A 15,545-nucleotide genomic window follows, 5' to 3' on the forward strand; every position below is an offset into this window, starting at 1 on the left:
AGTTAGATCAAGGAGAATAAGAACGGAATAATGGCCTTTAGACTTGGCAGTAAGAAGATCATTGGTAATCTTAGTAAGGGCTGTTTCAGTGGAATGCAAAGGACGGAATCCAGATTGAAAAGGATCCAGAGCAGAGTTACTAGAAAGAAAATCAAGACAACGAGAGTAGACCACACGCTCCAGGATCTTTGAAACAAACGGCAACAAAGAGACAGGTCGGTAGTTAGACAGAGATAGCCTATCAAGAGTAGGTTTCTTGAGAATAGGAGAGACTGTAGCATGTTTAAAAGCAGAAGGAAATGAACCAGAGGACAGAGAAAAATTAATAATATGAAGCAAGGAAGGGAGGATAGCAGGGATAAGATTAATAAAGACGCGAGAAGGAATCGGATCACGAGAACAAGTGGAAGGCTTTGAAGAGCGCAGTATTGTAGACAGTTCATCAGCTGAGACCGAAGGAAATGCAGAGAAATTTGCAGGAGGAACTGACAGATGAGGAACAGGAACTGGAAGAGGAGCAGAGCTGGCCAGATCAGAGCGAATAGTTTGGATTTTAGCATTGAAAAAAGAGGCAAAGTTATTAGCAGACAGAGAGGCGGGGAGAGATGGTGGATTAGGCTTCAGAAGAGAATTGAAGGACGCAAAGAGCCGCTGAGGATGCCTAGCATTTGACTGGATCAACGTTGAGTAATACTGCTGTTTGGCCAATGAAATGGCAGAAGAGAAAGAGGAGAGTACAAATTTGTAATGGACAAAGTCCGCCCAGTCCCTGGTCCTGCGCCAAAGGCGTTCAGCTGCCCGGGAACAAGAGCGAAGGTAGCGGAGGAAAGAGGTGAGCCACGGTTGGGGTTGAGAAGGGCAAACTATCCGAGTTGTAGATGGAGCAAGATTATCAAGAGTTGAAGATAAGGAGGAATTAAAGAAGGAGACAGCTGAGTCCAAGGAGACAGCCGAAAAGACAGAAGGAAGAGAGGAGGCTAGAGACTGAGAAAAAGCCTTATAATTGATAGATTGCAAGTCACGACAAGAGCGAGAAGCGGGACGTGAAGGAGGAGGATTATGAGTAATATTGAAAGAAACTAGGTGATGATCTGACAATGGAAAGTGAGCAGTAGAAAAGTCCAAAACAGAGCAATTCCGAGTGAGAACAAGATCCAGACAGTGTCCAAGGGAATGTGTGGGTACATCAGACGAAAGCTTAAGATCATAAGAGGAAGATAATGAGTGAAATCGTAGAGCTGCAGCGTCTTGAGGGTCATCCACATGAATATTGAAGTCACCCAAAATAAGAGTAGGACAGTTATCAGAGAGGAAAAAGGACAGCCACGAATCAAAATCAGAGATAAATTTTGAGGACGAGCCTGGGGGGCGATACAGAACTGCAATCCGCAGTCGCAATGGAGTGAAAAGCCTCACCACATGTACCTCAAAAGAGGAAAAACAATGTGACGGTGGAATGGAAAGAGGCTCACAGTTTTCCCCAAGAAAACTGTATGGTGCATCATTGTGAGCAGTAGCAGATCTGGATCCTTTTGAAAAAAGAACAAAACAAATTTCTCTACAAGGCACTTAAACAAGGCAATCTACAAGGCACTTTTCCTCTTTATTATTATTTATTACATTTCTATACCACCCCATAGCCAAAGCTCTCTGGGCATTTTACAAAAGGAAGTTCACAAAATTGTAATCTTGAAGGCTGGCGCTGTCGTATTATTATTTGTTATAAGCCACTCTGGGAGCCTTTTTTTGGCTGAAAAGTGGGGTAAAAATGTTAATAATAGCAACAACTGGGGTGTGGGGAGCCATGGGAGAAATGTATAAAAATGTGAATGAGCGCAAATCTTAAACCACGGCTTTAACCACAGTGACTAAGGCTTTTTGCCTTAGTTACTTTGGTTACAGCCATGGTTTAAGGTGTCTTCTGAACACAGCTCAGCTTTCTGGCTTAACAACTGTGGTTAAAGCTGTGGTTTAAGGCGTCTTCTGAACAGGGCCACTGAGGGTTCCCTCAAAAACTTGGAATAGCCACAGGCCATGATAAGCGAGACCAGCAACAAAATGTCGCTGTGTGGAGTGTTTTTGTTGAGTAAGTAATATAATTGAATGTGCATATTGATTATATTGTATAATGTTTTATGTATTAATAAAAATTAATTTAAAAAAACCTTTCAGTGTGGAGTGTTCCTGCCTTCTTCCAGGATTCTGTATTCCATTCCGCCATGAACACTCAGCATCCTGTGACTAGTGAACATGCTTAGTCCTTAATTTGGGATGTTTTGAGGCTTATCTGCCCCCTTAACGGTCCCTTTCCTCTCTCCCCCTCCCAAAGATTTTTAATTTTAACTACCAAACCTGCTGATATTTTCTTGTTGTAGGTGGACGGTGCCGTTTTGCACTTGGGAAACTATTAGGCTTTCAGTCGGATCCAGCAAGGGTTTTCCTTTTCTTAGCGCACGTTTGCCAAAACATTACCCCCCTAATGAAGTGGAATCAATCCGCGCTAGCGCTTTTCCGCCGAGAGAGGGCGCCGCCTGTTCCCCTCATTAAGCGCTGAAAACAAATAAATAAACCTTTCAGCGCGTCGAATGCGGTTCTCTTACCTACCGCCAGGTGGAAGCCACGACTCTGCCTCCCGGGAAGTTTAAGAAAGTTTGCAAGGCAACTAACTGTGTTGCTGTCGACAAAGAAACAGTCGGAGGTAGGAGCGGTGGAGGTAGGTCTGCCTTCGTAGCGGGGCGAGACGGAAAGTGAGCGAGGAAGGGCGGGAGAGCTCTTTGCTTGTCAGCCACGGGAGGAGCTCCCCGGTCGGCGAGGGCAGCGCGCAGCCGGCAAGTGCGAGGGGCGTTCGGCGCCCCTGCAAGCAGAGCCGCGGTTTTGTGGGCTAGAATTCGTTTTCCCCCGACTTGTTGTGGGGCGCTAATAGTAGCGTCGGAGGGGCTGGAAGCGACGGAGTAGCCCGGCATTAAAGAGCTCTTCGGCTCTACCCTGAGCTAACGGTGAGGAGGCGGCTTAGTATTACAGGAGAAACGCTTCCCTTCAAAGACGCCTCCAATTAACGCCTCGCCCCTATTTGCTTCCCCTCAGAAGGATACTTTGAACAGACCTTTTCCGCTCTCACCCCCACCCCACCCCACGCAGTCTATTTATAGTTCCGAAACTTTTAACAAAGCCCTGAACTACATGTGAGGAGAAAGAGGGGAGTGCTTTAGAGATAAGCTTCCCGGGGTATGTGGGGGGTGGGTGGCTGGTATGCTTCTCTCGCTCTTCTCCCCCCTCTCCAATAGCAAACATTTTGACAGTGGCTCTCTGTTTCCCACTTCTGCGCCCCCCCCCCCGCCATTCCTCAACACCTCAATAGCTCTCTTCTCTTGCCAGCCATGGAAGAAAGACAGGATGCCGAGGGCGCCTGCTGCGATGGAGCGTTTGCTGAAGCTCGCCGATGGATGGAGGTAAGAGCGAGGGTTTGTTGGGGTGGGTTGCAGGTAAAAGGTGGGGGGACCTTTTCATCTTCGCCCCCCTTTTTTTAACTCTTGTGCTCATCAAAACAAAGTTATTGAGTCTGGGAGCTTTACATTCCAGAAATGATTTACTCTTGACAGGCTTTTTGTGTAGCAGTTCATTTCGAAGGAAGGGAGTGGCTGGCTGATGCTTAATCAAACTACCATAGTATGAATCCCAGATAGGTGGGGAAGGGGTGTGTGTGTTACTGGATGAGGTAATGGGCCTTCCCTGTATGTGCAGAGTCATCCTTCTATTATTTCGTTTAGTTCTTGAATTACAGTGGGTTTAGAGGGAGGTTGGCCCTTTACCTTTTGTGGTGGTGCTTCCCCTAACCTACTTTGCGGAGTGGTGTGAATTCAGTAAAACTGGATGGAGTCCAGACTGTGCAGCTTGCAAATTTATTTACGAGTCTCCCTGGCCTTCCTCTGATAATTTGAGTGCTGGTTTTAGGTCTGTGAGTCCAGCCCTGTCACTCTGAGAGTCCTTGGTCAAATAAAGCCTCGATTTGATGGAAATTGCATCGGAGTTCCTTTACAATTAACAAATTAATAATATACCCTAACTTGGCGATAAGCCTTAAGTTTGGTGGGACTAACTTTAGAATACATGTGCATATATGTTAGGGCTGTTGGTGTTTCATTGTGGTTGCCAAATACCTCAATATATCCTTTAGTGTGTTCGTTAATGTAAAAGTGTGATTATTATTTGGGGATGTCTAGTTCCTCTGGAATGTAACAATTTCCAAAGAGGTAGCCATGTTAAGTATGTTACAGCAAAAATAAGAGTTTTGTAGTTGAAGAAAGCTTGTGCCATAACAAATTTGTTGGTCTTTAAAGTGTTCCAACATCCCTTGTTTCCTTAGAGCATACAGTGGGTATCATGGATGTCCTCTTCACGCTTCACTAGAATGGAATGAGTAGCTGTTATATTATACATGGTAACTCCAAGAAAGCTGTATTTCCTGTTAAAGTTTAAACTAGAAACTTGAGAATTTCTAAGTCCGGATGAGCAGGCTGTTCTTATTGGGAGGTTCCCTTTAAGAATGCAGTAAATGGTGAATCCTACTCAGGTGCAGATGCTAAAAAAGATGGCCTTTAGGTCCAGTATCAAATTTCCCTTTAAATGTCCTCAAATGAACAATGGGATGGCGGGTACATTCCTTTCCACTTAGCAAAGCATATATTGAATTTTGTAGTAGGGTTTGGATCTGTAAGCAGTTCTTCAGGGGGTAATTCAGTTGTCAATTTGAACTAGTGTGCTCCTGCCAACACTTACACCTGCGGGAGAGACTTGACAACCGATTCCTGAAAAGTGCCTAACACATTCTTGGAATTCAGAATATGTAATTGGAAGAGGTATTGCAATATAAAATTAACAAGGTGTCTTGTTTAGTTCAGTAGAAGTTAACGTCTGAACACTTTTTCACCAATAGCTGCAGACATTTCTGTACTTTTGCAGGTTTTTTTAGAAGTGATGCTTAGAGTACAATCCTATGCATATTTAGACAGAAAAAAGTCCTACAACTCCGATGTAGGCCTTTTTTCTGTCTAAACATGCTCTCTTAGGTATTTAACTACTTGCAGATTTTTTTCCAACTTCAGGAATTATGGTGCTCACTTGACAAGGTTTGTAAAAGAAAAATACATTTGTGACATTTTCGTCCGGCTCTTCTTCTGTTTCAGGAAATGGAATTTTAATGTACTCTTATGGCTTGACCTGCTTTGGCAAGAAAAAATTCCCTACACAGAGACTTTGAGTATTTGAGCTTACAGGTTTATAGCTCCTACATGGGAAATGCAAAGGCAGCCTTCCTTACACAGCAGGTGTGCTGGAATGCAGAGTGTAATCATAGCGTTAGCTGCAGAGAGTAAATCATGACAGTTTTCCCAAGGGGATATGCAAACCGCCCGGAAACAGATTTCTATAGTAATGTTGGCCATAGATGGCAAACTTCTGTATTCCCTGGGTTACTCTGCTCTCCAGAAGGTTGTCCAGTATACTTTGCTCCACAAATTGACCTCCTCGTGAAGTGGCTAGGCCCAATAATAGTTACATCTTTTGGCTCAAGAAATATTTTTTATACATTCCTACCCAATGTCTGCCTTGTATTGGCTACACCTTTAATATTTCTTAATAGTCACTTTCAAGCCAGAGCAGTTGGTAGAAGATGATATCCTTGACACTGCTGAAAATTCACTTGAAGAATGTAGTCAAAACCATCATCGTCTTGCATGTTAACATGTGGTAATAATAACACTTACAAAATAGGCCCTCTATTCTGTTGGCATTGATTCACAGGTGGGAACAGCAATAAAATTCTAAATATGAAATAGTGAAATACAAGTGTAAATGTGGAGTTTTTTAATAAAAGTGTAGAGAGAACTTCCACAGTGTAGCTGAGAGTAATAAGAGTGCACATGTTTAAATGTAAACATTACAATAGTTCAAATGCAATTATAATAGTTTAAAATTTTGCACAGGTCAATTCGTGCTATTGAATATCTCCCAGAATGTCAGGTATATTTCTTAAAACAGATGTCACTAACATGTTGGAAGTATATGGACTTTACTTTCATTCAAGGCAAAGCTTTCAATAAAAACGAACTTCAGGCTGAAAGTGCTGCAATGAGCATGCTTTTCAATGAGTGAGCTTCTCTCCTTACATTAGATAACTGCAATGCACTCTATATGGGGCTGCCCTCAAAGACTATTCAGAAACTGCAGCTTGTGCAAAATGTAGATGCTACATTACTAACTGGCACCAGAAGGTCTGAACATAGAAGACCAATTCTGGACTTCTTGTATCAAGGTGTGGGTTTCAACTTATAAAGTCTTACCTGGCTCAGGACTGTAATACCTGATGGAACACCTTTCTCAACCTGAATGTACTTGGACACTACGATCAACATCTGGTGTCTCCCTCCAAGTGCCACCTCCAGGGAAGGCTTGGAAGGTGGCAGCAAGGGAGAGGGTCTTCTCAATGGTGGCCTCTCAACTTTGGAATGAGCTCCCCACTGAGACCCGCCTGGCACCAACACTGATGTTTTTGCTGCCAGGTAAAAGCCACCCTCTTCTCCCAAGCAATTAATGGGATATGAGGAGGCATCTATGTTGGTTCTTTTAGAACAGGATTATTAAGAAAAACATTTTTTATTTAAATTGTTTTTAGCTGTTTATATTATTTTAAGTGTTCGGTGTTAATTTTTTAGACTATTTTTATTAAATTGTATTTTGTATTTTTATGAAAAGTTGTAAACTATCCAGGGAGTTTGGGCTATGAGGCGATATAGAAATGAAATTAATAGTAATAATAATGACGGCTTGGATGTGTCTCGCCAGATTTAGAAAAGCGATTCAGGGCAACTTCTTTATTTGTTAATTTGTCCTCTATTTCTTCCTGTGACATGGGGCCTCTGAAGGGATAGTTTTGTAAGGCATTGTCTGGTTACTAGATAGGCAAGCAGGTCATCAAGCAGTGAAGACAAAACATTGTAACTGCAATGATTCTTTGTCAAGACTTGGGTTGCAAAGTATTGCAATTAGGAAACAGGTTCTTGGATACCAGTATTTGTAGAAGGCTGGTGGATACAGAAATACTGGAAATAGGTTCCTAGGTACAGGGTTGGAGCACTGCAGACCCAAACCTACGATCTAAATTTTGAAAAGTTGGATACTAGGCTGTAGCAGTACAGTTTCACAGGCAGGTGCAGTATTTCAGTTGGCTGTTTAGTAAACAGATTTTTTAATGTCCATGATATAGAAGGGCAAGTTTTTTCTTGTGCCAATGCACAGAACAATCTCTTGCAGGCTTTTAAAATTTAGAAACATACTTTAGGTGGGATAGGGTATGATGCAGATCAGGCTTGTGGGGCTGTGTGTGTTTAATCCTTTCACATGAATTTGCTGATTTAACCCCGTTATTGGGAAACTACCATTTATCTGACGGGGAAGGATACAGATACCATGCTGGTACCTCCTGTTTTCCCCAGCAGAGGAACAGGATTTATCTCCTCACCCTGTTCAATGCACCAATCCAATCTAGTTTGGTTCCCTCTATGGCTGCTTTTAAAAAGAAAAAGAGAAGCAGGTGATCCTGTTCATGTATCATGTTTGTTTGGCCCAAAGAGCACATTGATATATCAAGATTAAATTGAAGTTTGCTTAAATAATTCTGCAGCGTTAATGTAAAACCTACATTGGCTAGAGCACTTAAAATGGGATGTCTCTGCTTCCTGTCCCACAGTAACAAACATTCCACATATGCCAAAAATAGCAGAACAGGGACTTAAAGGCATTTCTTTGTGTCATGTGTGAAGACTTCTTTAAGTCTGGAGGCATGTGCCTCTGGATTTCAGTCGAGCAGCTGCCATTCCTTACACCTTCAGACCGTTTGTCCTCTACAACAGAGCTGATTTCAAGAGGAAGGGTATTGTGGCAAGCAAGGGACGGGGGAGAAGGAATCTATTCTCTCCTACCTATGTACTGGTAATAGTTTTTGAACAGTCCATATGTGAATGGTCCAAATAGTCATATTTGACAAACTAAAATCTCAAAGTAAGTAATTCACTAACTAAATGTAAAACCTTATTTACTATTGTTTGGCCTCCGTGGTAAACTGACACAAAGCATCTACTGAAATTGGATACCTGTCTGACTGAAGTCTCAAGAATGCTAAGTTTGCACTATCCACCAATGACTTAAATTTGATAAAGGGCTTACGATACTTATGAATGTACTAGATTTGTGATTAAGACATTCTTGCAAGGTGTATTTTAACTGCACAATTTCTTCATTGTAGCCACAGCAGCACAAATGTTTGAGGGGGAGATGAATGTAAAACAGAGCTAACTTTAAGCAAGTACAGCAAGCTATACTAAAGTAACTTTTATAGTATTTGAGTTTCCACTGCCATATATCATCAGATGAAGAAAGTAAAGACAAACATAAGGTTTTTTTATTGTTTACAGACTGCTATTGTCTTTACTTGAGAAGAAAAGTCAAAATATTATGCTACTTAGAAACCTAAGGTGAACAGGATCCTAAGGCATCTACTACTGTATAGTCAATCCATTGGATCATAAAGACTCTAGATGTATTGGATATGTCAGGTTTCTGGGTGAGTGAGCCAAAAAGTGACTAGAGGTTTTTCTGCCATTATGACACATAAGGAGAAATCCAGATTAGCTGGTGGTATTTTCATGGCCAAAGTGATTATTGCACCTACAGTCAGGTGACTAATTAAGAGCAGCTGGAATGGTTTGCTGACTCACAAAGAGTGTGGTAAAGCTGATGTAATAATACCACATGGTAAGAAAGCCACTAACTGATTGGCTCAAAGGACTATAAAGAAGAATATGGACTATGGATAGTGTGGAGAAGAAGGGTTAGGTTTAGAGTAAAAGTCATTGTGTATATTGATGTAAATATCTACTGCTGCACTGCCATGCTGTAATGATACTGCACAGTAAAGGACTTAGTTGAGCACCACTGATCTTTGTCTGTGTGGTCTTTCATCTTGAGATCAGCTTCTTTGTTTTTGACACTGGACTTCCTGAAAAACTCTGCTTGTGTGAGTTGCATTCTGCACTAGCTTTAAAAAGTGCATTACTATACTTACCACGTCAGTGTTGGGTTATGGGCCCAGACCGCTTCCAGTGCAAAGACTGAGAGTTGGTGATATCTCAAAGAAGAGGTGGCATCTCGAAACTGCAGTCTGGTGAGTGTCGTTTGCTGTGCCGAGGAGGGGTTGAGGAGCAAGGCATCTCAAGAGCAGTTTGTGAGAAAGTTGCAGCTATGGCTTTTACAGGCATGCCGTTGAATCATCTAAATGAGACTAATTATCTGGCTTGGAGCTGCAAAATAGAGCACTATCTCCGGAGGGAGAATCTGTGGAATGCTGTAAGCAATCCCCCAGCCCAGCCAGATGAAGAGGAGGAAAGGAACAATGAGAAGGCGTTAGCAAATATTATTCTGTGCTTGGAAGACAGCCAGCTGATCCATGTGAGAGGGCTAACTTCAGCACAAGCATGTTGGAACGCCTTGAGAGCAATCTATGTGCAAGACACTGCTGCAAGTAAAGTCTTGCTAACTCGCAAGTTGTATAGAGCACGTCTGCAGTCAGGGTCAAGTGTGTCTGACCACATCAACCTGATGCGGAAGCTGTTTATGGACTTGGAGGAGCGAGGCATGAACTTTGCAGAGTCACATAAAGTATATGTAGTACTCAGTTCCTTAGATGATTCATGGGACAATTTTGTCCTAGCCTTGGAGGCTATGCCAGAGACTCAGCTCACACTCCATTACTTAACTGGGCGCTTGATAGAAGAGCAAAGTCAGAGAGATGATAAGCGGCTTGAGTCCAGTAATGGGAGCGTGAGGCAGTCTGCCAAACCAAAGTATTCTTCCACCGAATTGGCAGCGACCCAGGATGAAAATAAGGCGTTTGCTGTTAAGTGTTGTTTTCGTTGTGGATCAAGAAAGCACCTGCAGAGAGACTGTCCAGTACCAGCGGAGAAAAAGCCTGCACCACAAAAGAAGAAAGTGAGGCCCAAGATCTCCGTGGTTAAGATTGCTGTAGAAGAGCCCAATGACGTTTGGCTAATGGACAGTGGCTCCAGCCAGCACATTGCAAACAGAAAGGAGCTGTTTGCAAGTTTGCATTCTCCACACCAGAAATCAGTGACGCTGGCAGATGGAAAACCTTCCAATGTCCTTGGTGAAGGTTCTTTATTTATCCCTTGTCTTGGTAAAAATGTAAATAATGTGCTTTGTGTACCGTCTTTAGAGTACAACTTGATTAGTGTATCTTGTTTGGATAAAGAAGGGTATACTGTTTTGTTTTCTGACAAGCAATGCAAAGTACTAGAAGGGAATAATCTGCTAGCTAAAGGAGAATTAAGAAACAATTTGTATGAAATGGTTCAAAAAGGTTCTAATGTTTCTGGAGATGTAAAATCTGTTTTTGAAAATAAGCCTATGCATGATAACTGTGTGCACCTGTTACATAGACGCTTGGGGCATGCTAGCTTTAAAGTGTTAAGCAAGATGCCAGATGCGTGTCTTGGTTTGAAGGTAAAAGCATGTGACCAATTTCTTGACTGCACCACCTGTAAATTGGCGAAATCCAAAGTTGCCCCTATTGGAAAGAAGAGTGATAGAGTCACAAAACAAATTTTTGAATTAGTTCACGCAGATTTAATTGGGCCATTGGATAAGACACTAGGAGGGGCAAGGTACGTCCTGGTGTTGGTAGATGATTATAGCAGATATGGGTTTTGTTATTTGCTACACAATAAGAGTGAAACCTTTAAGGTGTTCCAAAATTGGCTGAGTTGGGTGGAGAGAAAATTCTCAACCAGAGTTAAGCAATTGCAGTCAGACAGAGGAGGTGAGTTCATGGCTGATGTTTTCCAGAAGTGGTTAAAAAGAAAAGGGATCTCAGCCAGGCGAACTGCACCTCATTCCCCATGGCAAAATGGAGTGGCTGAGCGTAGAAATGGAGTTCTTCAAACCATGAAAGATTCAATGATGGCAGACTCGGGGCTTCAGGCCCACTTCTGGGGTGAAGCAATGCTAACTGCCAATTATGTGGTTAATAGGTTGTGGAGTTCTTCAATTAACAACACCCCCTATTACCTCATGTTTGGAAAAAAGCCATCTCTAGCACACCTGAGAGTTTTTGGCAGCTATGCATGGGTTAACATCCCAAAAGCTGCAAGGAGAAAGGGGCTGGCAAAAGCCAGAAGGTTGAGGTTTCTGGGCTATGCACCTGGCTCCAAAGCATACAGATTCTCAGCAGGAGGCAGCAATGTTGTTATCTCCAGATCTGCAAGCTTTGAAGAGCACAGCAGCTGGGGGAGGCTTCATGGAACTGAGGTTTTGTTGCCAACTGAAGAAAAGAACTTAGAAACTCCAAAACGAGAAGAGGAGCAAAGAGATGTTTCCAGCAGGAGTAGCAGTAGTAACTCTACTGCAAGCTCCAAGAAAGAGGAGGAGGAAGCTGGCACATCATTAGGACCCAGACGCTCAGAAAGGAGCAATAAGGGTGTTCCACCGGATAGATTTACTGCTGGCCAAATCAGAATTTGTCAAGTCTCCTATGAACCTGAGAATTTTGAAGAAGTTAAGAAACTGCCTGAAGCAGAAAGGGAAAAATGGGTTCAGGCCATGAGAGTAGAAATGGACTGTATGTCAAAATATGATGTTTTTACACCAACTATGTTACCAAAGGGAGAAAAAGCCATTGGTTGTAGGTGGGTGTATAAGAAAAAGGTGTTAGGGTCTGGAGAGACAAAATATAAAGCCAGACTCGTGGCACAGGGATTTACACAAAGGAAGAACATTCATTATGATGAAACGTTTAGTCCTACAACCAGGCCTGAATCGATGAGGCTAGCTTTAACGGTTGCAGCAATTAAAAAATGTGAAGTATATCACTTTGACATAGAAACAGCTTATCTAAATGCTGATTTGAAAGAAGACATTTACATGGCGCAGGTCCCTGGTTATGAAAGCCCAACACCAGGTTTAGTATACAAACTCAACAAGGCAATTTATGGACTGAAGCAATCTGCCAGAAATTGGAACAAATGCTTACATGAGGTTCTTGAATCTATGAGGTTCAAAAATAGCAGGGCAGATTCATGCTTATATACTAGAAATGAAAATGAGGAACAAATATGGTTGTTAATATTTGTTGATGATATTTGTTTAGTGGCCAAAACAAAAGATCAAATGGAAAGATTTGAGAAACAATTGGGCAAGCACTTCAAGTTAAAGAATTTGGGAAAAATGAAAGAGTATCTTGGGGTGGAAGTTTCAAAGAAAGAAGGGGCTTATGTGATAAGCCAAAAGCAAAAGATAAAAAACCTGTTAGCCAAATACAACATGGAAAAAAGTAAACCTGTAAAGACACCAATGATATCAGGTTTTGTTTGCAACAGTAATGATGCAGAATTTGAGGAAACAGATTTGTATCAATCTGCAATTGGAAGTTTGTTATATTTGGCACAGTGGTCTAGACCAGATATTGCGAATGCAGTGGGTATTTTAAGTAGGTTCTCATCAAAACCTACTTACAGTGCCTGGCAAGGTGTAAAAAGAATCTTAAGATATTTAAAAGGAACTATTGACACAGCTCTGATGATCAAGCCCACAGAGCAACTGTTTTTTCAATGTTTTTCAGACAGCGACTGGGCGGGAGATTTTCAGGATAGAAAATCAACCTCAGGTTTTGTTATTAAATATGCAAATGTATTAATTAGTTGGAAAACTAGAAAACAAAATGTGGTAGCATTATCAACTTCTGAAGCTGAATTTGCTGCAGTCTCAGAATTGTGCACTGAAATGATTTGGTTTGTGCAATTGCTAAAAGATTTTGGATTGGATGTAGAATATCCAGTGACAGTTTTTGAAGACAATCAAACATGTATTCAGATGGCACACTCTGAAAGAGTTAACACTAGAAGTAAACATACAGATATCAGATACTGCAATGTTAGACAGGCTGTACAAGAGGGGTTAATTGATTTAACTTATTGTGCAAGCGAGGATAACACTGCAGACATCATGACAAAACCCCTAACAGTATTGAAGCACAGAAAATTTGTCAAACAGCTTGGCATGGCTGAGCAGGTTGCATAAGTGTGCAAATGTACAGAAAAAAGGAGGGGTGTCAGGTTTCTGGGTGAGTGAGCCAAAAAGTGACTAGAGGTTTTTCTGCCATTATGACACATAAGGAGAAATCCAGATTAGCTGGTGGTATTTTCATGGCCAAAGTGATTATTGCACCTACAGTCAGGTGACTAATTAAGAGCAGCTGGAATGGTTTGCTGACTCACAAAGAGTGTGGTAAAGCTGATGTAATAATACCACATGGTAAGAAAGCCACTAACTGATTGGCTCAAAGGACTATAAAGAAGAATATGGACTATGGATAGTGTGGAGAAGAAGGGTTAGGTTTAGAGTAAAAGTCATTGTGTATATTGATGTAAATATCTACTGCTGCACTGCCATGCTGTAATGATACTGCACAGTAAAGGACTTAGTTGAGCACCACTGATCTTTGTCTGTGTGGTCTTTCATCTTGAGATCAGCTTCTTTGTTTTTGACACTGGACTTCCTGAAAAACTCTGCTTGTGTGAGTTGCATTCTGCACTAGCTTTAAAAAGTGCATTACTATACTTACCACGTCAGGATAGTGCAAATGTTTTTAAACCATCATGTCTCTGATGGTTAAATGTTAACCATCATGTCTCTGATGGTTTTTAAAATTTGTATATTTTTAAAGTTTACTGTTTTTAGCTTTTGTGAATCGCCCATAGAGCTTCGGCTGTGGGGCGGTATATAAATGTAAATAAATAAATAAATAAATGTTAGATCTGGGCTACATGATCAGAAAAATCGCTTGATATAGATATCTTTGTCTGCATTTAAAATCTTGCATTATTTTGATTTTATTTCACTGATGCGCCTCACTCTACAAAAAGCTCAAAGCAGCAAACCTGTGACTCCCAGGTAGTCTTACATCTCGAAGATGTTTTACAGGACCAAACATGCATAACTTCTATAGAACTATATCATGGTCCTGGGGGCTTTTCTCTGTCCCGTGTACATCAAGGGAGTTCTAGCCTAGGAGTCTTCTTGGCATGCTAGCTTTCTGGGTGCATACCGTTTTTTATTTTATTTTATACAATTGAAGAAAACAATGCAGCATCCTACAATGACCAAAAGTTGTGACTAGATTTAATATTGAGAAAATACAAAGCATAACATTCAGTCTGTACTATTATCGTAAGAGCTGCTACAAATAATTCTGCTGACAATGAACCTCTGCTCTTAAAATCTGTCCTTGTCCTATATGAAGCTGTATCTAGTACGTGGGAACAATTCATGCATTGCCTTTTTGCCTGCAGAAGACCTTATTTGCAGGTAAAAAGGCAAATGAGGTCACTGACTATCCTTTACCAAAGCAGTTTCCAAAATCACTACATACTGATGTTATTTCTCTCCTCCCCCCCAAGATTAAGTATTTGAGACACCAGTGAGAAGAAACCATTGCTCATCTATTACTTAGCTGTCAGTGACAAAAAGTAGGGTATGAATCAATGGTCACTTCTCAAAGTAAATGACATGACTGGCTAATTATCCATCTGCATCATGGAAAGAAAAAGGCAGTACAGACATTTCAGAAAGTTACTGAAGAGCTAAACAACCATGTCAAATTTACTGGCAGATTTTTCATCCTAACAAAATTGGCACAGGCATAAGATGCCAGATGAGATTCAGTGTTTAGTGGGAAGAAAAATCCATTTAAAAGCTTAACTCAACTATTCCTGTTAACAAATGACATTTTGAGCTCAATGTGGCAAATTCATTAGAAATATTCAGTGTGCAGTCTTGGGGGCGGGGGGAATAACGAATGTTTTCCAGCAATTCTTGGCAGGAGCTGAAGTTTGGGGTCCTTGCATTACATACTAGGTTTCCTGGATTAATCTTATCATCAAGAGCAAGGTAAGTCTCTATCTTCTAGTGGGGAGTGGGGTGAAGAGAAGTTATGCCCAAGACAAACTTGGATTCTTCTGAATATTGTTTACAAGGGATGGGATTAATTTTTCTCCTCCTCCCAACTCCAGAGAATATGCTGTAAATGTTGGAACCTGAGAACAAAACCTCAAACTTGCTTTCTAGCTGTCTAGAATCTCTTTGGCCATATCTGTCATATACGTTTGAGTGCTGGATGTTGCCCTATATCAAACCTTCAGGAGTAGCAACCATTGAAGCTGAACACAGTCCAGCTCTTGTTTTCTATAGTCTGCCTAGTGAGTGGGGGGGAAAGTGGTATGTGCAGGTGTCATCACTTGACAAATTTCAATATTCATGGATAGGCTGCTATATCTGATTTGATGGGACCCCATTTGTGCAGGATTGTCACAGATGGACCATAGGCATCCGATTCTTTTTTAGAGTATAATATTTTCATCTGCTGGAGTTGATTTGGAACATTGACTAAACTCTGCCACTTAAAGAGAAGCCAAAATGCCAGA

General features: G+C 41.4%; 1 protein-coding gene across 7 annotated transcripts in view; it reads left to right on the forward strand.

Annotated features, from left to right (window-relative positions):
- Positions 1-3,373: 3,373 nt before the first annotated feature.
- The window catches only part of LMO7 (LIM domain 7), a 158,725-nt gene continuing 146,553 nt past the window's right edge, over positions 3,374-15,545 (forward strand). For all 7 annotated transcript variants that reach the window (XM_063126008.1, XM_063126006.1, XM_063126009.1 and 4 more), the window contains exon 1: positions 3,374-3,449. In XM_063126008.1, the coding sequence (XP_062982078.1) occupies positions 3,378-3,449 (72 nt within the window). In that variant the 5' untranslated portion in view covers positions 3,374-3,377. The remainder of the gene's footprint in view (positions 3,450-15,545) is intronic.

This window comes from Elgaria multicarinata, chromosome 5, assembly GCF_023053635.1.
Source record: "Elgaria multicarinata webbii isolate HBS135686 ecotype San Diego chromosome 5, rElgMul1.1.pri, whole genome shotgun sequence".
NCBI lineage: Eukaryota > Metazoa > Chordata > Lepidosauria > Squamata > Anguidae > Elgaria > Elgaria multicarinata.